Here is a 22,924-nt window from a genome sequence, read left to right on the forward strand (position 1 = left end):
CCAGGCTATATTTTAGTGTAGATGGAATCAAAACAGATAATAATAATAATAATAATAATTCGTTACATTTATATAGCGCTTTTCTGGGCACTCAAAGCGCTTTACACAATGGGGGGGGAATCTCCTCATCCACCACCAGTGTGCAGCATCCACCTGGATGACGCGACGGCAGCCATTTTGCGCCAGACCGCACACCACACACCAGCTGATTGGTGGAGAGGAGACAGAGTGATGATATGCCAATCATGATATGGGGATGGTTAGGAGGCCATGATGGACAGAGGCCAGTGGGCAGATTTGGCCAGGATGCCGGGGTTAAACCCCTACTCTTTTTCGAAGGACATCCTGGGATTTTTAACGACCACAGAGAGTCGGGACCTCGGTTTAACGTCTCATCCGAAAGACGGCGCTCACTGAGCAGTATAGCGTCCCCGTCACTATACTGGGGCATTAGGACCCACACAGACCGCAGGTTGGGCGCCCCCTGCTGGCCTCACTAACACCACTTCCGGCAGCAACCTAGCTTTCCCAAGTGGTCTCCCATCCAGGTACTGACCGGGCGCAGCCCTGCTTAGCTTCAGTGGGCGACCATGTGAGAGTTGCAGAGAGCTAGCTGCCGGCTAGCTCTCTGCTAACAGAGACTTTCAAAAATGAAAGTGTGGCTTTCCTCATTGCTAGTTTATTGGGTCTTCTGTGCATCCTGTTCAGATTCCTCATACTCCTCTCATTTGACTATTAAGCTGATTTAAAATTTTTTTGTTTTTGTGACACACACTGAAGTTCAAAGAAACTATGAGCCCAAGATGGTATCATCTATGATTTTTTTTTAAGTGCCCCTATTATGAATTTTTGTTGAAGTCTAAATGAAACACTGCCAACCCAATTGTTGTGAGCACAGACCTGGAAAAACATGAACCCTCCACCCTCAAACACTGAAGCAAATTCTGCAAAGATGATGTGCTTCAGCACAATGAGGTAAAATCTTTGGTAACACTTTACTTTGATGGTCCATTTGACTATTAGTAGACTTTCTGCTTAATATCTGTTGATACTGAGAAGTCCTTCAACAGACATTTAACTGACTATAAGAAACTTTGCAAGTACATGTCAACTTACACTAACCGTAACCCTAACCTAACAGTCTACTTATAACCTAATGAGAATTAGTTGGCGTGTAGATGCAATGTAACTTAAATTCAACAAATGGACCATCATAATAAAGTGCAACCAAATCTTTTTTTTTTTTTGTCTAAAGTGGAGGCTGTGAGGAATCAATAGTTAAAGTTCATTTTTACAACAATACAGTGGAATAATGCTCCTTTTAATGTGTGTCCCGAGCACCTGAAGATGAATAAAATCAACTCTGAGCTAAAAACCAACATCTTTTACTTTCCATTTTTCAATCTGTGGTTGCCTAGAAATCATACTTAATGCACCTAAAAGTGAATCCGTTGTGAATCACTTACTTTGAAAAGAAATCAATCACTTTAGCCTAAGTGATTACAATTGTCCTTTATTTTATTAACATGTAACATGAAATCGACTACCACTTACTAAGTACTACATTTGAATTTACTACATGACCATTAGAAAAGTATGATTATATAGTATGAATGGAACTTGGACGTACTACATCTGCCATTTGTCCCATGACCCATCGACATCAGTTGTAGACGCTTCACTTTGACTCATGAATTCTCTCGCGTGGCATCATGGGACACCATCATATGCGAACTTCATAATCTCGCTGGTAGTAGGAGGTCATCATGGTATTTTTAGCCCACTGTTTTTTAAATTCTATGAATCTTGACATACTACTCGGCTTACATACTGTTTTAGTGTACTATATAGTTTTTAGCATTCTTTGCGTACCATATAGTGTAGTATGGAAGTATGTGATTTCGGACGTGGAAACTAGTTGGGCTGTATTGTTCAAACTTCAATGGTAAAACTGATAAATCACAAAAAAATTGTGATAAGATATTTTGGTCTTATCCCTACTTCAAGTGTTAACAAGTCTGCTGTATCCTTCTTAAAGAATAGCACTGACAAACTTACAGAGAAAACTGAAGTACAACTGCAATGTTTAAATAGATATACTTGTGATAAAAGTTTGAAAACACTTTCTGGAAGAATCCACTTATGTTCAGCGAGGCCCACCAAAATTAATAATAATAATAATAATAATAATAATAATAATAATAATATCAATAAATTAAAAAATTCAAAAAGCAGAATCACCAGTATTATGAATTTGATAAAAACAGGATTCTACTAAATCAATTGTTTAATATAAGATAATTATAAATATTTTAACAATGTTCATAACTGATCGCAATTTAACTGTAACACAAATCACTTTAAGCAAGCAAACGAAAGCTTTTTTTTTAGAATAGTCATTAAATGTAGTAAATGTCTGCTTAGGTATGTTCAAACCACCTACCACCCACCTGTCCTATCAATCAACAATAAAACATTCACTCTTAATCACCTTCCGCTTTAGAATGAATCTCAGACTGACACAAAATCTGTATTAATACAATATCTTGGATCAGTTTCAATAAGTAAAAAAAGTGTAAGATTAATGTCTCTGGCAATGATGAACATAAAACAAATAGAAGAGAGCAAGGGGAATATAGGTTTTAGGAGATCACATTCTAAGACTTGGTAAGGTGCCAAAATATGAGGAACAGGACCAAGCAAGGGTAAGTAGGTTTAGGGAGTGGGTCATGGGCTGGTACGGGATTACGAATGTACCTGGATTCTCAGCATCCCTCTCATTCTGAGAGAAAAGAGCCAGTGAGTTAAATGCACTGTCTGACCAATCATTCGAAGAAGACAGAGTCCCACTCTGAGATGGGGATGAGGCTATTATGAGCATATGTCCCAAGTGGACAGCGAAAGAGGAATGAAAACAGTAAAATATGTTTACTAAGTAATGCTCCTTAACAATTTATTTTAAAGTTTGACTGTCATTTTCCCTGTTATAAATTATCCTGAGCTATCGCTCACCTCCAGTCCTGTCACGTAACAGGTAGCGATTCACATCCTGTATGTTAGTGTTAATGGTGGGGCCATTTGGAACGCTTCCTGGGGTCATGTTAGGATCATTCTCAGGATCAATGTTCTGCAGACCTTTCCACGGCACTCCAGGGCAGAACTCTGTGAAAAATAGAAGTACAAAATGTATTTTTACTGCATCTAGTACATGTACAGTCGAAATCAGAATTATTAGCCCCTCTTTGATTTTTTCTTTCTTTTTTAAATATTTCCCAAAAATGTTTAACAGAGCAAGGGAATTTTATCAGTATGTCAGATAATGTTTTTTCGTCTGGAGAAAGTCTTATTTGTTGTATTTCAGCTAGAATAAAAGCAGTTTTAAACTTTTTAAAAGCCATTTTAAGGACAAAATTGTTAGCCCCTTTAAGCTAATTTTTTTTCCGATATTCTACAGAACAAACCATCATCGTACGATAACTTGCCTAATTACCCTAACCTGCCTAGTTGACCCAATTAACCTAGTTCAGCCTTTAAATGTCACTTTAAGCTGTATAGAATTGTCCTGAAAAGTATCTAGTTAAATATTATTTACTATCATCATGGCAAATATAAAATAAATCAGTAATTAGAAATGAGTTTTTAAAACTATTATGTTTAGAAATGTGTTGGGAAAATCTTTTCTCTGTTAGCAGAAATTTGAGAAAAAAAATAAACGGGGGCTAATAATTCAGGGGGCTAATAATTCTGTCTTCAACTGTATCCTTTGAAGACTTATTTTCCCGATTAATATTATGGCAAAGCTCACCTGGAGGCCAGCTAATATTGGAGCCACTTGCAATTTTCTCATTGGGACTTTTGCCCTGTGTCCAGCTCTCCGGAGACACCAATGTGTTGCTGGGTGATTCAGAACTTGACATCATATTGTATGGGCTGAAGGAATCTTCCATAGAGCTCTTCCCAGCAGGCACATGGGACTGAGCAGCAGATATTGAACCTGGAAGATAAATATAGAAGTATTATAGAGGCCAAATAAACCAGACTCAGATACATGCTAAATAACTGAACTGCCATTTCTGTATTCAAAGATAAAACAAAAAACTGAAGATTACAAGCTCAAGCTTTAGCCCTGCGATGAACTTGCTCTAGTGAACTGCTGTAGTTTAGCTAGAAATACTGTTTAGGCAAGGTTTACTGAGAACAAATGCCAAGAACTGATCATTTTTAAAAAGGCCCTCTGATTCAAAGCAAAAAATAGCTCTGGAATGCCTGCAAGCACTTCACTTGAGAGGGAGTTTAGTCTGTCTCAAGGACAGAAATTGTGACCCCGTGAGTTTGTTATATTGTTCTTTTCTTGGAGTGGAATGTTTGTTGAAGTATACGACTTTAACAGTGTGTTAGACATACAGGTTATCAGATCAGACTTTATAAACTATAGAAAAAACGTTTCCTACAGTGAGAGCACAAGATCAAGTCTATACTATAAAAAAAATGAATACCGTGTTTACTGAGGTTTGCCTCCATGTGCTGAGTGCTTGCTGTTAGAGAATCTATGGAGTTTGGGTGAGTCCACTGTGAGAGTCTGGACTGAGGCTGAGGAGGGTCTTTCAGAGAGAGACTTCCCACCTCCATACAGTTTACATTCATGTTCGGGTTCAAACCAGCTACAGGGAGAAGCAGAGATTAATGCACAATCACATACACATATTAGTAATTCCCTTTGATCAATATTTTGCCCTATGAATAATAATATTGAACTGACAGCACTACTACATTACAGATTGAGCTATTAGCATAAAGATGCTTTTACAACAAACAATATACAAAAAAGTTTAAACTTTGAGAAAGTTACTCTTGCTGTAATTTATTTACATTATCAGTTACTGAATTATACGGTAAAGTTACTATCAAGAATAAAACACTTTGATGTTTTGATAGCTTCCAGGTATGTAAATTACTGTTATTAAACATAAGTGGACACTGTGAAATGCAATGTCAAGCATACAGTAGTATGCAGAGGTCCATAATGTCTAACAGAGTGTAAATGATCTAAAATAATTTGTAGAAGACTGCAGCTCTTTAGTCTAAACATCTGAAAAGGAGAAGCCTGAAGTCAGAGAATGACCTGTGAAGCTGTCCTGGCTTGCCTTGCCAAGGTTTTGGTGCAGGCCTGTGTGAGAGGATGGTGGAGGCTGCTGCTGTTTCATGAGCAGGGCCTGGGCCAGCTGACGCTGATGCTGCTGGATCTGCTGCTGCATGTTTGTGATTGTACGTGCAACCTGCGTGAGAAAATAAGTTTCATAATATATATAGATAAGTAAGGTAATATTATTCATTATAATTATTCAAAGATAATTACAGAATATTAAAAAAAATAAATTGCTATATTTCGTTTTCTGCGATTTCTATTGCAATATGAATATAATTTCACAAGATGAATTAAGTAACTCTATTTGTGAAGAATTCATAGTTGCACTTTGAGTGAGATGATTTGTAGATTAATGATTTTTATATATAAAAACCAATAGAACAAACATAAAAACAACCACAGCACTTCATGGTTTTTAGTGGAGCTTTACAGAATTGAGTTACAGAAACTCAATGCTCAAATGTACAATAAGTTCACAGAGGCTTCATTGTAAAGTTCTTTATTGATTATAAAATATTGCTTCTTACCTATAAAGCTTTAAATAATCTAGCTCCTGTTTATCTAACCAACCTTCTGTCTCGCTACAATCCAACCCGCTCTTTAAGATCTCAAAACTCAGGGCTTTTGGTAGTACGTAGGATAGCAAAGTTAAGTAAAGGAGGTCGAGCCTTTTCATATGGCTTCTAAACTCTGGAATAGGCTTCCTGATAATGTCCGAAGCTCAGAAATACTCTTTCAGTTCAAAACTGGATCAAAGATCTTTTTAGAAAAGCATACACACAATGCATCTCATAACAGTATGACGCATGAGTATGCTCCACACAGGTGAGCTGGCTTGACAAACCTCCTGTCTTAATACACCAGCCATTGTGTTAGAAACTCTCATATGTTTGTGTAAATAATTATCATTTTCATTTATAACACTCCATTTTTGCATTTTGTTTAAATACACTATGAACAGAAGCTACACTAATTATTTTCTTTATTCTCTATTTCCACCTGGGGATACTCATCCCGAGGCCCCTAGAAACTATGCAGCACCATAGATGTGATCCAAGACCTGTAAAGAGATGATCCCGAGGTTTCCATAATCCTGGACCATTCCGTATCACGAGCTGATGCTGTGGTGGTCATGGAGGAATGGAGTGCATGAGACTGATTGCTGAAAGACCACAGTACTAATGAGTCCCCGCATTGATCCTGTGGGCCAGCCTAACCTCCCGATGGACGTTCAGCTTTTCCAGCCTCTGGCGCCTAGACTGCAGCTCCACACAGAAAGTTTGGCCAGAAGAATAATGGTCGTGCCCAACAGAGCCTTGTTTCTCTCAAAAAAATTTTTTTCCTTCACTTCATCAGTTGATGGAAGTTTTTTCCTCGCCACTGTCTTGATTTGATCAGAACTTGTGGAGCTGTGCTTCGGTAGAGTTGCTCTTCAGTGTTTGAACTTTCAGCAGTGAAATTTAAACCACACTGAACTAAACTGAACAGAACTTCAACTCTGAAATCGGGACTTGACTAGAACTATGTTAAGCTGCTTCGACACAATCTACATTGTAAAAAGTGCTATTTAAATAAACATGAATTGAACTGAATTCATTGTATAAATAAACAACTATTCTTTGTTAATGTGGCAAACTTCAGAATTTCTTGTGCCACGATGATTCACTTGAAATCTTACAACCACAGGCCTTAAAAACACATAAAGATAAAACAAATCCTTTACACTGTTATATTAGGGTTAAACTGTTCAGTGATTCCATAAATCACTGCACTGCACTTTTCTAATTGGTGTTTCGTATTTCTTAGAATCCCAACTTGATTATGCAGATCCAGCCATGTGACCATAGCAGATTCCCACATTGTGAGATATTGTGCAGCCCTAATTGTAACCGTTTAAATATCCGTTGTTTTTCAGGGCTAGTAAATCGAGTGTTTGCATGCCATACCTGCTGCTCTTGTTGCTTGATGGGACCAGAGACATTACGCTGAGCCTGCATCATTTGCTGCTGAATCTGCAAACGCTGATACGCCTGACACAAAAAGAAAACACTCAAGGTGAGAAAGAAAAGAACATAAAGAGAATTATAGAGAAAAAGAATCAATTAGTGAATGGGGATCGAAAACACTGGCACCACACTGCAGACAGGCCAGTGGGTAGATGTCATCTGCTGGCATTCATGTGGAGAGCACAAGAGAGATCTGTGTGACTCACCACTTGCAGTTGTTGTAGTTGGTACAGCAGGGTCATTTGTTGAGGATTTATTGGTGAGGTTAAAAGTGCAGGATTCAGACCGATATTTTTTGCCGCAAACTGTAAGAGCTGTGCTTGAACCTACCAGAAAAACACACACATATGGAATGTAAACCAAAATGCATATTAACCAAAGAGCAGTGAACTGCATGGACACAGTGATTTGTGATAAACCTGAGGATCAACATTGGCATATTATGATAATTTTCCAGTTTCAGTGAAAGCAAGAAAACCAGACATTTTGTCAATGTCAATTGAGCTTTTTTAATGATCTACAGTGCTGCTCAGGGCGAAGCAGTGGCACAGTAGGTAGTGCTGTCGCCTCACAGCAAGAAGGTCGCTGAGTTGCTGGTTCGATCCTCGGCTCAGTTGGCGTTTATGTGTGGAGTTTGCATGTTCTCCCTGAGTTTGCGGGGGTTTCCTCCGGGTGCTCTGGTTTCCCCAACAGTCCAAAGACATGTGGTTCAGGTGAATTGGGTAGGCTAAATTGTCCGTGGTGTATGAGTGTGTGTGTGTGAATATGTGTGTGGATGTTTCCCAGAGATTGGTTGCGGCTGGAAGGGCATCCGCTGCGTAAAAATGTGCTGGATAAGTTGGTGGTTCATTCCGCTGTGGCGACCCCGGATTAATAAAAGGACTAAGATGACAAGAAAATGAATGAATGAATGAGTGCAGCTCAGCATTAATGAGTACACCCAATTTTGTAAATGAATATTTTGATCCATTTCTCAGTGAATATAGGTAATATAATTTGGTGCATTTAAAAAAATTAAATATATATATTATAAAAACTAATATTTAAGTCACAGAACATCTTAAGAAATAGAAAGATTCACGCAAATATTGCCAAAAAAAACAAACTACAAAATTTCAACAAAATTGTAAATATATTTAGTTTTTCTTGATTTTTGTTCCTTTTAAAATCTTTATTGAATATTTTTCCTTAACGGATACATTTTGGCTACCTATTTTTGGACCGTTATCGTAAGTTATATTAAATTAGCTCCAGATTTGGCTTCATTACGGGGTAATCTAATGTATATGCACAAATATAATATTGTAAAGCACCCTATTGAAAATATTTGAAAAAAAAAAGAGATATGTGAGGGATGTACTCGTATACGATAAGCACCATACAAAAAAATATATATAATTCCTGGCAATCCCTCTGAATACGACCAAAAAGTTTTAAACCAACAAATTAGTTTTTAAAAAAAAAAAAAAAACATCAGCAGAACAGCACATTATTAGACCGTTCCTAAAAAAAAACTGGTCAATGTTAAGTGAGATTAAGGATTCAAAATTGTCAGCAAAGTAGATACCAAACAAAACCAAGTCTTGATAATTCTCAATCATTCCTTTTTTATAAAACAATTCATTCAAACAAATTGGTTGAATACATTGCTCAGTGGCTCATTCAATAAGCAGGGATATATAAGTGGCCATATTTAAAAATTTCATCTACAGGGTTTCTATAGGTTTCAATGTCAAATTTAAGAATTTTTAAGAGCAGAATGAATGAAATTTCAGACTTACACAAGGCTAAAAGCTAAATAATTTTTTAATAGCCAAGTTAAAACCTTAAAAAACATAAAAACTAATGCTATTGTAAGGAAGATAATTAAACCATATTAATAAGTAAATAGTGTAATTAAATAAACTTTTCTTATTTTTTCTTCTTAAACTTCTATTTAAATAACTTGTTATGGATTTGATGGGTGTTAACCCAATTGGGTATAGCTTTACATGGACATAGGACAATTAAGACCTGTTTAAAATGATTAAAGACCTATAACACAATTTTTCAGTGGATTTAAGACTTTTTATGGCCTAAAATTGATTAAAATTAAAAAGACATTTTAAGACTTTTTAACAGCCTGCAAATACCCTGATCTTAGGGCTTCATGATAACAAAAATGATAATAATGATTATTTTGCTCAAAATGTTATTCACGATTAATAATGATGATTATTGCTTTGGCTAACTTTTATTATACATGTATATATAATATAATATATTATATTTTGAGTAAATATGAACATACAATGTTCTTTTAACAGTTCTGATATGTTTAATCTTTTCTTTTGTAAAATTCTAGTTAGATTAAAAAAAAAACTTTTTTAGATATTTTCCAAATGATGTTTAACAGATATATATACAGAACAAACTATCATTATACAATAACTTTTCTAATTACCCTAACCTGCCTAGTTAACCTAATCAAGCTATTTAAGCCTTTAAATGCCACTTTAAGCTTTATAGTACTGTCTTGAAAAATATTATTTACTGTCATCATGGTAAAGATAAAATAAATCAGTTTTTAGAAATGACTTATTAAAACTATTTTGTTTAAAAATGTGTCAAAAAATTTCTCCGTTAAACAGTAATTGGGGAAAAAATAAACAGGGGGCTAATAATTCTGACTTCAACTGTAAATTTGTATACATTCAACATTTGTAAATAATTAATATGATTACATGATTGATGCCACTTGAATTTTAGAATCTAGGATGAGAAGAAACAATATAAAGGTTAGAAACAAATTACCTGAGGGGTGAGAAGCTGAGGCACTTGAGCACGCAGGTTAGGCTGGGTGGAGCTCAGAGGTGGCACTGGTGGCTGAGGGGGCGGGGCCTGCTGCTGCATGACCCGAGTTTGTGCTGCTCCGTTAGTGCCAAACATTCCATTATGCATCTAGGAAACAAAAAGAGCAGCAAAATCTAGATGTATGTACATACTCTAAAATAAATCAGTGGTCACCAACTAGGGCTGTCACGATTTCGATCGAAAATTATGCTTAATTTCGATTATCAAATCAAAAAATAGAATCGTCAATGCTGCCACGCCCCCACGTCACGTCAGCTTGGCTTGCCAAGCGGGAAAAAACAGGCTTGTTGAAGTGCTTGTTAAACTGCAGAAGCAGGAGACCCGTCGACAGAACTTAAACCCTCTCCTCTTTCAATGAAGTCGCCGGTGTGTAAGCATTTTGGATTTCCAGCGAGTTATGTTGACAATGTTCGTGTTGTCGACATAAAAAAACACAGTTTTGCAAGCTCTGCTATGTACGTATTACGTACGGTTCGTCCGATAGACAACACCGGCATCGCGATCCTCCACCGCACTCAGGCCCTGTTTACACTGTCTTTGTTTTTAAATGGCATTTTAGAACGACAACGATTTGACATCCACAGTGGCGTGTAGCATTTCTGAGCAGCCCTCCTTCCTCTCTACCTCTGAAAATGCACATCACGTGACCACACAGACACAGACGCACACACAGCCATGCGCTCGAGACAGCAGGTCCAGGCAGTCAGAGGACTGCTTCAATCTTTCACTCACTTGTACTTAGTCATTTTAGCGAACACCTCAGATACTGTTGGCTGGTTCCTGTTGGTTGTGCTTCTTTTTTACCGACACCATTATAACGACACAGATCACTGCCTATTCACGAGTCCCACAGAAAAAGTGATTGACAGGTGGTAATTATTTGTCTATCTTGCCTTTATTTATTTACTGTATGATTTGTTTATGGGTAAAACAAAGACCATGCAGGTCAGGTAGTTTAAACGGTAGGCTACAAATAACTAATTGGTCATTAATTAATTAATTATTCATAATCGAAAATCGAATCGTGCCTTTAGAATCGAAAATGTAATCGAATCGAGGATTTGGAGGATCTTGACACCCTTATCACCAACTCTTTTTACCAATCTACACATCAAAGACTGAACGAAAAATAAAGACACATTTATATTAATTTTTGATTTTTAATTTAACATTTATTAACAATGTAAAAATCACTAGTTTAACTTGTTAATTGATGCAGCCAAGAAAATCTGTGACAATGCACATGGACGACATTTGGAAGGCAGAAAATTTGGGTGGAAAATAAAACGATTATTTTTTTACCTCATAAGCATTTTATAAATAAGCTGTAATAAAACAATAAAAATCATAGAAATCTCAATAATAATAATAATAATAACAATGAATATTGTAACAATAATAAATATATTAAAACATTATAACATAATTCAGCAGTTTTGAAGCATTAATTCACAATGTTATAAGAAAGCAAACTGTAGCTTTCAGCTGGATATATTAGAGACCGATTACATTGAACGCATTGTTTGAGGCGGTTTAATTAGCCGTGAGAGTTTTTGTACTGTATGTGCCTTTTGTACTGTAAATGCCTTGCATTTTCGCAGTTCAATAAAAAGTTGAGATGCTTTCATCTTGCTGAGTTTTACAGTAGGTGCACCTGGAAAACTCACGGCATCACTCACTATTTGTACATGCAAGAAGTCTCTATGTAATATAAGGAACATGAGTGTGCCAAAGACACAATATTTTAATGGCTCCTTATTACATTAAACCTCATGGGGTGAGGGATGTCATTTAAAGAGCTCTATATATCAATGTTGTGGCAGTTGAACATAATGAAGATAAAACAGCATTTGGATCAAGAAAAAGAAAAAGCGATACATTAATCAAGACGCATTTCTTGTCTTCTGTCATATTTGGGATCTACCGAGAGAATGCTAAAATCTATTAGTCGATCGCAATAAGCAGTGGCACTGCTCTAAATGATCGAATTAACAAGATCTCATTCATTTAAAAAAATTTATAAAAATAGTGGGATATTAATTATCATTAAATATCCCTGTGAGAGCACTTACCTGTCTATTGTTCAAGTTTTGCATGGACAGACCAGAAGAGACCCCACCTAACCCCTGGTTCGGGAGGCTGCTACTGGCCAGTGGGAGCTTGAGGCCAGGAGAAGGCATAAACGGTGAGGATGAAGAATCGTCTGACAGCCTGCCATCCTGAGAAACCAGAAAATATGTTGTAAAAAAAACACGAAATTTACCCAGATCTAAATTCTCTTCACTTCAGGCCAGAAGTGGAAAAAAAAGCTTTTCCTCAATTCTATTCAATAACATTTGAGACTAAGATCTACCTTGTCCAGGAAGGGGGAGTGATCCAGTGAGGGGTCTTTAGAGAGGTTTGTGGGTCGGCACACCATGGGCTTATTTAATCCATTACTGTAGTCTGAAGTGCCCATCCCCCGTTTGTCCAGTTCATTTTTTTTCTCCAACAAAGCGCCTGAAGAATAGCACGTGCATAAGCTATGTTCCAGACCAAGACCATATAACATACTGCATGTTTGTCTTTTTTTTTTTTTTTTTTTTTACAGGTTGACTACAAAGAAATGACATACTCATGGCCTGATCCAAATTCATGTTGTTACTCTTCAGGGCTTCTTCTGCAGGATCCTTCTGTATCAGGTAAAAGAGAATTTATAATAATGTTAATATCATATTTCACTTGTTTTTGTACATTAATTCAAATTTATTGTGCACATTATAGTATTAACATACCGGAAAACCCATATCTGTAAGTTGCTTAATAAGCCTGTTCATGATCCAAACGTCATCCTGCTTGTTAGAGACCTTGACCTGTAATAAACAATGAGAACAACATAATGCAAAACTACACAAGACAAAACAAATACTATATATATATTCTTTTCATCACAGGCCAAAGCACCGATTGCTTTAAATGCCATTATTATTTACCCTTTGTGGGCCCTTTCTGGAATGACCCCAGGAGTTACAAGTGGAGTCTTGGGATGTGGGACTGTTCCACATGTCACCATCATCAGCATTCCATTGACTGGTGTTCATGCCCATCTCTTCCCCGCCAGATCCCCAGCCATCTTGCATAGGTTTGGGACCTGAAAAAACACAAATGGACAAGATAATGAGATCACAATATACTTACATATACATACATGTATAAATACACAGGTGCTGGTAATATAATTAGAATATTTTCAGAAAGTTGATTTATTTCACTAATTCCATTCAAGAACAAACCTTGTATAATGTATACATTAATTCCATGTAGACTGATATACTTCAAGAGTTTATTTCTTTTAATTTTGATGGTTTGGATGACAACTAATGTAAACCCCAAATTCAATATCTCAGAAAATTCGAATAATGTGAAAAGATTCAGTATTGAAGACACCTGGTGCCACACTCTAATCAGCTAATTAAGTCACAACACCTGGAAAGGCCTTTAAATGGTCCCTCAGTCTAGTTCTGTAGGTTACACAATCATCGGAAAGACTGACTTGACAGGTGTTCAAAAGACGACCACTGACATCTTGCACAAGGAGGACAAGACACAAAGGTCATTGCAAAAGAGGCTGGCTGTTCACAGAGCTCATTGTCCAAGCACATTGAGAGGCGAAGGGGAGAAAAAGATGTGGTAGATGAAAAGTGTACAAGCAATAGAGATAACCACACCCTGGAGAGAATTGTAAAACAAAACCCACTTAAAAGGTAGGGGAGATTCACAAAGAGTGGACTACAGCTGGAGTGCTTCAAGAACCACTACATATAGACGTATGGAAGACATGGGTTTCAGCTGTTGCATTCCTTGTGTCAAGACAGCATCAGAAGCATATTGCCCAGGCTAAACACTGGACTGCTACCGAGTGCTCTAAAGTTATGAAAGTTATGCAAAGTTATGAAAGTAAACTTTAAGAGAGGAGAGGCACAAAATACATTTTGCTTGGGGTCCAGTGTAAAGTTTTTACAGTCAGTGATGATTTGGGGTGCCGTGTCATCTGCTGGTGTTGCTTCACTGTGTTTTCTGAATGTTTTAGAGCACTTCATGCTTCCAGCTGCTGACCAATTTTATGGATGGATGCAGATTTTATTTTCCAACAAGATGTGGCACCTGCACATAGTGATAAAGCTACCAAAACCTGGTTTAAGGACCTGGGTATCCTTGTACTTAATTGGCCAGCAAACTCACCTGACCTTAATTCTTTTGAAAATCTATGAGATAATAGTGAAGAGGAAGATGCAATATGCCAGACCCAACAATGCAGAAGAGCTGAAGGCCATTATTAGAGCAACATAGGCTCTCATAACACCCGTGCAGTGCCACAGTAATTCAAGCAAAAGGAGCACCCAAGTATGAAGTGCTGTGCAAGCTCATGCTTTTCATGTTCATAATTTTCAGTTTGGCGAAGATTTCTAAAAATCCTTTTTATTGTATTGGTCTTAAGTTAAATTCTACTTTTCTAAGATACTAAATTTGTGGTTTTCATAAGTTGTCATCAAAAGTAAAAGAAATAAACACTTATGTGATATATGAGTCTGTGTGGAACAAATGTATACGTTATACAAGTTTCAATTCTGCAATTTGTCATTGGTATGCTCAATACAGTATAAAATATTACGTATTACTCTTAAAGCGTGAAAAGATAAGAATGTTTATAATATGAAAACTGTACTTGGGTTAAGCTGATAGTACAATGTAATTTTAACACATGACTAAAAACTAATTTGAACAATAGAGTTACTTCAATAAATACTGGAATTTCATTTAACCATCAGACGTCAATGTAAATGATCTTTATCATTAAAAGATACCAAAGCTAAAAATAATTATATAGAATAAACATTAGATATGGAATTCTTATGCATAATCAATATCTAAAACTTCTGGTTTAGCAGTTGCCAATGGAAAAATGTTTCTTTCATTTTATTACCTTCCTGACAGGGGCTTGATACAGCAGGTGCATTTCCTCTGCCATAAGACCCACTTGAGTCACGGCTACCTTCACTCCATCCCCCACGGCCCCTAGAAGATTGGCCCCAAGCTGAAGTACCATTGTCCACAGAGGAGCTGGAACTGGCTGTCTCGCCCCATGAAGAGGACTCTGTATTTGGCTGAACTTTAGGGATCTCTCCCCAGCCTGATAAAGAATGAAACTCTATCAATACTACAACTTAAGGTAATTAAAATATAGATGATGTAACGCATATCCAATTGTTTAATCAGAGAGATAAATAATAGGCTATTAAAATAGTCGCCGTATTATGAACTTATTATTAGAGCTGTGGTAAAACATTGTCCGAGTAATCAATTCTGAGATTTTAAATCACTAATGCATCACCGATCTCTCTTGAATTGACAGCTTATATTTTAACAACATGGTATTCTATGCTAGTTTTTGATCAAATACTCAAAATCTGCCTTGCAAAGGCAGTAACTTTGTTTTTAGCCAAAAATTTTCAGGACCTTTCTTACCAAGTGGATGTGAATCTTAAGCTATTTTTTAACTGTGCTTGTCATGTATGTGCTTTTCCAGTTATAAGGTATAGTCAAAAGTGAAAGTCTGTGCTATATTCAAAAAAGTTTTTGAAATTTGACTGCATGAAACAGCATATGACCACCCCTTCAAAGTAAACACAGCTCACTAGTAACATTTGAAATTTGCTTTTCTAACTTCATCAATGATTATGTTTAAGAGGTATTTGTAAGGAAGCATTTGCAAGCGGAGTATGGCTGCTTGTAAAGCATACAGGATCAACTGCTGTAAAAAAACTCAACAGAATCAAGAGAATAGGGATGCATTTTGTAAACTTATAATAAAATTGTTTATCTTTTTGCCACTGCTCTACTTATCATGCAAACATTTTTAATCACAGCCAGTGCATAAGCAAATAAAGCAAAATTATTCACATTGAAACCGAAATGTAATGCATGTTCTAACCTGGGTTCACCATGGAAATCCTGTTGAGAGGACATTCACCTTGACTGGGTGAGGCGTTGTTGTTGCTTCCACTGACATGGTTCTGTGTGGGTCCTTGCCTTTGGGGATGATTAGCGCTGTTTGGCACAGACAGGTTATTACCATTACCACTGTTGTTTGTTCCTGGATGATTCTGGGAGTGATTCCTGTCCCACATATTCACACTCTTGCTGTAAGCACTGGGGTCACCCCAAGTGGATGTCCCATCATCAATATCCATTTTGCGACGAACAGAAGAAGGAGAGGGTTCTTCCCAGCCTGTGGACTCATCTCCTGTTTCCTGGCGGCATCTTGATGACCAGCCAGAGTTACTCTGTTTGACAGAATTAGGGCCACCCCATGATCCTATGCCTCCAGATCCATTGTTGCCACACATGGATTCCTGAAGTTTTCCACCCCATCCTTGTGTTGAACCATTGGTATGTTGAGCTTCACCCCAACAACCACTCTGTGCTGGTGATGCTTTAGTCCAGCCTCTCTGAGTTTCTTTACAGTTTCTGCTGTCAGGTTCCCAAGATGAACTTCCAGAGCTATTCTTCATTTCTGAAGATTCACCCCACTCCCCACTATTCGCACAACCACTACTTCCCCAACCTGAGGAAGATTTGGGTCCATCACCCCAATTTTGTGTTGTCTTCTGAGAAGTACAATCATTCCAGCTAGGAGATTTTTCTTCAGAAGCCCAAGACTGGCCATTACAGCCACTAATGTTGGGAGCCACAGGAATAGGATCACCCCAGTTACATCCTGATCCATTGGAAACCTTTTTATTTGCTGAAGGCTCTCCCCATCCACTGTTAGGCTGAGCAGAGACTGGGACTGATCCTCCCCAGCCTGCATTTGGCATGACTCTGCAATGTCCCTCACTCTTGCTTGTATCCATTCTAGGAGGTGGACTGATGTTAGAATTGGCACACCCAGGAGGAGGTGGTGGAGGTCCAGTTGACGCTGTGTTGGAGGAAGACCCCCAGTCCTCAGTCCCTACATCATTTTTTTTGTCTGTACTTGCTTCCATTTCCCAAACAGTGTGTTGACGAACTGGAGTCTGCCCCCAGCCTGAGTTGCAAAGAACACGTGGATCTAAGTCTTGCTTTGGAAGCAAAGGGACCAAATCAGCACTTGAGGATCTTTCTCTTTTCCTTGGGTGGCCCTCACTGCTATCCCTGCTGCCCTCACTTGCTGGAGTATCAGGACCCCATGAACTCATATGTTCCTGGGAAGGAGCTTCATTAGCATCCCATTCTGTACCTTCAGTGCTTGGCTGTTTACCCCAGTCACCCCAGCCACGACTGCCTCTGCTAGCTCCTCCCTGACCCCAGGAAGAGACACCCACAGAATCCCACCCTGAGTCCTTTGATTCTCCATTTTTGGCATTTCCACTGCCCCAGAACGCAGTTCCATCCTTGCTGGCAGGCTCAGTAGGTGACTGGCTGAGGTTTCCTCTCCAGCTGTTCACTGGACTCATTGGCTCTGGATTAGTGTTATTTGGTCCATCAGTTTTAAGGATAGGAGGTTTCATGTTGAAGGATACATTTGTAGGTGACTGATGTTGTTCTGGGATATCTGGGTTGCCCCATGCACAGTCCCCTACAAGGTTTTCATTGACACAACCAATGTTCCCATTTCCATTGGTGCCATGAGGTGGTGCCACTCCTCCTTGGCCACACATACTAAGTGAAAGAGGATTTGAGCAAACCATGCTACTAGGTCCTGACCCAACTGCAGGCCCTTCATGTCCAAGAGCTGGCCAAGCAGCAGGGTTAGCACTGGGGTTTAGGTTTAGATTTGAGGCACCCCAGCTAGACTGCCCTCTACTCCCCATGGACAAGTCAGTCTTTCCTTCTGAGGCCCACCCCCTGGTAGGGCCACCATGATTAGACACCATGCTAGAAGAGAGATTAACGCTAGCTTTGCTTATTGGGTAATGACCCTGTGGGCTAGCTCCTGTAGCCATAATAGTGTTGCTACTGTTGCTAACAACCTCTGGTGTGCGTTTAGTGTCCAAGATGCATTCTGGTGTTTGCCGGCTCTTGCTATATGTAATGGAAGGCCAAGTGTCTTTGTTGTTAATAATCACTTTATCCCGGTTCCCACTGCTGCCTTTGGTGACAGTGATGCTCCAATCACAATTCTCATGCTGATCTCCCAGGTCACTTTGATGTGGAAGTCCTGAAAACAAATATACAAGAATTTTATTAGGGCAAAAACTGATAAAAAAAAAAAAAACTGTTGTAGATTACAAAACTTTATTAAACCCCTCACTGCATGACAGCTGCACCTTTAGCAAACCTCCTAATTCCCGCAGCATGATTGTTTATGAGCATCAAAAGTGGCTGATGTGTTCGGCAAAATATTTGACTGTGTCACTACATGCCAAAAGACTAAAAGGATATAACTAAAGAAATCTGCACTGTGCTGAGCGAGAGCGCTTCTTAAACTGAACAGCAGATCATCGATTACGTAATTGTGCTCAGGCCTGAACACGATGTGAGTGCGGGCCATTGGGGTAGACAGAAGGGAGGACAAGTGTGCCTCGGCCCGGTTTAAGGCAACTGTACATAGTGTGAGTACGCCCTTAGACACAGGCACATACAAAGCTTTAACTCTTTCCAGCTATAATCAATCATGAGCGAGCAGGTAATCAATGCTTTGTAAATTATGGAACAGAGAGCAGAAAGAGGGCATTGATCTGTAATGCAAATGCAACTACACTCTCTACAACTACCGAGAGCATTTAATCTAAACAGTACACAAATGTATTATCCACATCCTCCTATTCTACTGTAGTGGTAACAACAGTATATTGTTTTTCAAATAAAAAAAAAAGAATACAATTACAAACTAATTTTTATTATCAAGATTTCAAAAACTAAAAGTTTTTTTTTCTTTTCATCTGCTGTCCAGCAGTGGTTCCTCATTTTTGTCTCCTTGTTCTTTCACGGGGTGTACTGGCTGCGCTCTTTCTTACATGTAATGTGGCTGTATTGTTTAGTTAATTTTCAGAAATGAGGCAATCTGTAACATGCAAGCTGATTTACTGATTTGTTTGGCGGCCATTCTTCAGCTTCCTGTGTTCTGTCTTTCATTCAGCTCCTTACTCTCTCACAAATGAAATTCATCTGATTTAACAGGTTCAGTTTTATACTGGAGTGTCTTTTCTCTAAACACCGGGACACAAAGGTCTGCCTTTGGGCAGTATTGTGCCATCTCTGGGAAACATTCATACACACTCATTCACTCATACACTACGTACCATTAAGCTTACCTAATTCAACTGTACCACATGTCTTTGGACTGTGGGGGAAACCAGAGCACTCAGAGGAAACCCACACGAACACAGGGAGACCATGCAAACTCCACACAGAAATGCCAACGGACCAAGCCGAAGCTCGAACCGGCGACCTTCTTGCTGTGAGGCGACAGCACTACCTACTGCACCATCGCATTGCTGTACTTTACATTAACGAATAGTTATTCGATGATTAATAGTTTCCAATCCCACAGAACATACAGTAGTTTTATTTTTATCAGCCTAGCTGATACCATGATAATAACCTACATGATATCATATCAAATAACAACAAAATGTATGTCTATATCAATAATAAGCTCTGAAAAGTTTAACTAGATATTGATCAAAGACAATCTGAAATATGCAAGAAAGCTGAAATATGCAACCACAGGGCTATGTTCTAGTCCACTTTTAGACACATACTTGTGAACTTCACTCGAGGAAACAAGGAAAGGGAACACTACAAGTGAAGAAGGAAAGTTTACATGGACACCCTCAACCCCTTAATTTGAATAATAGAGTGAGTTGGCTTCATATTACAATGTTATGGAACTGGAGTTTACAAGTGTTCAAGGGTTTAGGGCATTACATTTAAACCCATTGCGCCAGTAGTGGACACTTGTAATCAATGAAGTACATCTAAACAAACAAGGTAAAGGGAAACTAGCTAGTGAAGGGCATACAAATTGGACTTCAATGCAACCCAGGAACCTTTAATTGTGTCGATATTAGTTCGGCTGTCAAAAATGATCACCCAAAAATAGTTTAGGCACTGTCACCCAGAACAAGAATGCCATATCAGAAAATAAGCATCTATAAAGTAATAGACCAAAACTTTACATACAAATATTAATCAAAATATTTCATAAGCATATAAAAAGTTAAAGGTAGTGAAAGAATTAGACATTTTGCAAGTGTTGCAGTTTGGACAAAATCTATAGTCTATCTTAATGATTTTTAAATAACTAAAACATTTATTTTAAAACAATTTAGTAATTATTTTTAAAATGTTATAAACGTATATTGTTATTTGGATATATGCTGTCAATTGCAGTTCTTCAGAATATTATATTTTCATTTATATTGTAAAAACATTAGTATATAATTGAAAATCCAAAAATCTGTAATCAGTTTTTAATACATTATATTTGAAAATGTTACATAATGAACTATAATTTTTGTGACTTGAATGCAAGATTGAAGCATTAACAACGTGTATTGAAATATATATTTTTATCATTCAAATTTAAAAAGAATTATCAACTGAATTATTATTATTTTTATTATTATTATTATTATATATGCCTGTAATTTAGTATTTTAAAAAAGTCATCTTGGCCACAAAAAAAAAACAAAAAAAAAAACAACCTCATCACTCTCAAAGATTTTACTTTTATGGCAAAAATTTTAATATTATGTAAAGAAGATCATATTCCATGAAAATATTTTGTATATTTTCTACTGTAAATATATCCAAACTAATTTTTGGGTTACTAATAATATGCAAAGCTAAATATCTCGTTTAGGCAGCTTAAAACTGACTTTCCTATATTTAAATTTTTAAACCCTCAGATTGTAGATGTTCAAACAGTTGCAAAATATTGTCCTGTGTTAATAAACTTAACATAAATGGAGAGGTCAATTTACTGTCATTGCCATGACCGTTCAGTAGCACTATTGAAGCAGCAGTAACACTAAGTAAACTAGTAAAAATTATTTGAGTAGTTTAATACCAAAAATGAAAGTGGACTGGGCATTTTTCACTTCCGACTGGATCCACAAAAAGGATTCTTGTGAACAGGGCCGAAGATGCTTTCTATTATCTGCATCAGAATTAACCCAAACTAAAATCATTATTTAGATTTTGTGAATGTTGGAATGTTTGATGACAGCAGAAGCTCTGCTGATGTTTGCAAAAAAATACATCAAATTTACATCCAGTAAAAAAAAGGAATGAAATATTTCTTGTTTTGACGAAAGAAGGCATGAGACGATAACCATTTTCAAGGTATACCGCAGATTGGAAAAGTCAAGGTTTTAAAACCATCAACATTTTTTTATTACCGTTATTAAGATATGTGTATGATTTTTTTTAAATTCATGTTCATTTATGTTTTTAGAACAATAGTATCTCCAGCAGAAAAGAAGGCAAAAAAAATCTGTGTTTTTGAAACAAAATGAAGACAGCAGAAGTCAATAATTTATATAGCCTGACACGTTTACTGCTCTAAAATATTTTAGATGTTTTTCAAAATAAAATATACTGTCATCAAAAAGGAAAAAAAAGTTTTAGAATATTTTTTAGAGCAGTAATCACAATACCGCGAAACTGTTAAATTTTTATCCAAGGTTATCATATCGTCAGAATCTTATATACCGGCCACTAGTAGGGACGGCATTTTATCAGAGCTGAATTGCAGACACGAGAAAGCAAGGCTGCTGTCTACAATACTATCTCCCCTGCTTTTATTCCCTTTTTCACATTCTCCTCAAACCCTCCACTGTTCGTTCTTGCTATTAGTCACATACGCTCTCCCCACAGAGAGAAAAGAAAGGAAGAACACATGCATGATAAATTAATCACAAATAACGCAATGGCTTTTTTCCCTTCACCTTGTTACATCTCAAACAAAACAGAAGACGCAGAAGGAGGCAAGAAATAGAAGTTGTATACTTAGACCACAGCTTCACAATGCTAATCTAAGAAAAACAAGTGAGAGAAAAATGCTGTGAACACCAGTTATTCACTATGCCTTTATCTAAGTGTTAGCATTATTTTGCTCTGATGCCAACAGATTTCTGAAAATCTTGTTGCAGCATGACGCCTGTACTGTTCTTGCCTATACATTTAAAGACAGAGAAAGGAAAAAAGGAAACAACAACAACAACATGTCTACAATTTTAACTGTCTTAAAGGGGACCTGTTATAAAAAAAAATCACTTTTATAAGTGGTTTAAACAGTTGTGTGGTTTAACAAGCTTCTACTGGTAAAAATCTTTAGATTGACATTCTCCCTTTGTGTGCGTCATCAGAAGGGGAAAGACTCACCAATTTCTCCATCATTACCATTGAACGTTAGTCCTGTTTTAAAATCTACCACTATGCTGACACATAGGCATTTGAAGCTCCGCCCTCTTTTGAAAAGAGCACAATCTCATTTAAATTTAAAGCGACAATCACAAAAATGGCACAATTAGAATCAAAGTCCAAAAAGGGGCAGTTTCAGAGTGATATAGTATTATTTGTGGAGTATTTAGAGCTGGAACTTCACATACATCAGACTTGTTTTACATCTTGTAAAAAGGGGTGTAATAGGTCCCCTCTAAAATATTTTCTTTACTAAGGTCTACAACCAGAGTTTTCCCCTCTTGTAGGTGTTAGTGATGCAAAAGTCTATGCTTTTGTGTGAAAATAATCTCATTTTTTCACGTTTTTCACTTTTTACATACAGTGGAATAGCAAACACGTTTTAAAAGCTGTTCAGTTGTTTTCCACATCTTAAAGTCAGATCACAGTGTCCTCTGAAGAAGCAGAAAGAAAGGAGAAAAAATAAACCAAAAGACATAAACGAGAGAGAGAGAGAGAGAGAGAGAGAGAGAGAGAGAGAGAGAGAGAG

At 37.4% G+C, this 22,924-nt stretch overlaps 1 protein-coding gene and 1 long non-coding RNA gene across 5 annotated transcripts in view; one reads left to right on the forward strand and one right to left on the reverse strand.

The window, feature by feature from the left end:
- Positions 1-7,201, forward strand: part of LOC141386260 (uncharacterized) — a 30,206-nt gene extending 23,005 nt beyond the window's left edge. Inside the window, exon 3 of the long non-coding RNA XR_012407936.1 lies at positions 7,062-7,201. This is a non-coding gene — a long non-coding RNA (uncharacterized lncRNA). The remainder of the gene's footprint in view (positions 1-7,061) is intronic.
- tnrc6c2 (trinucleotide repeat containing adaptor 6C2) overlaps positions 1-22,924 on the reverse strand; it is a 70,125-nt gene that overhangs the window by 8,480 nt on the left and 38,721 nt on the right. For 2 of the 4 annotated variants that reach the window (XM_021474086.3, XM_073954073.1), the window contains 15 exons: positions 15,977-18,184; positions 14,969-15,175; positions 12,978-13,135; positions 12,780-12,857; positions 12,620-12,677; positions 12,359-12,504; positions 12,078-12,224; positions 9,946-10,092; positions 7,359-7,478; positions 7,093-7,176; positions 5,123-5,276; positions 4,497-4,661; positions 3,806-3,994; positions 3,013-3,162; positions 2,758-2,868 (listed from right to left, as the gene is read on the reverse strand). In XM_021474086.3, coding sequence (XP_021329761.1) covers positions 2,758-2,868; positions 3,013-3,162; positions 3,806-3,994; positions 4,497-4,661; positions 5,123-5,276; positions 7,093-7,176; positions 7,359-7,478; positions 9,946-10,092; positions 12,078-12,224; positions 12,359-12,504; positions 12,620-12,677; positions 12,780-12,857; positions 12,978-13,135; positions 14,969-15,175; positions 15,977-17,969 — 3,907 coding nt within the window. In that variant the 5' untranslated portion in view covers positions 17,970-18,184. The remainder of the gene's footprint in view (positions 1-2,757; positions 2,869-3,012; positions 3,163-3,805; positions 3,995-4,496; positions 4,662-5,122; positions 5,277-7,092; positions 7,177-7,358; positions 7,479-9,945; positions 10,093-12,077; positions 12,225-12,358; positions 12,505-12,619; positions 12,678-12,779; positions 12,858-12,977; positions 13,136-14,968; positions 15,176-15,976; positions 18,185-22,924) is intronic. The other 2 variants (XM_021474088.3, XM_073954074.1) reach the window with 1 other exon arrangement.

The sequence above is a fragment of the Danio rerio genome, chromosome 6 (assembly GCF_049306965.1).
Source record: "Danio rerio strain Tuebingen ecotype United States chromosome 6, GRCz12tu, whole genome shotgun sequence".
NCBI classification, from domain to species: domain Eukaryota; kingdom Metazoa; phylum Chordata; class Actinopteri; order Cypriniformes; family Danionidae; genus Danio; species Danio rerio.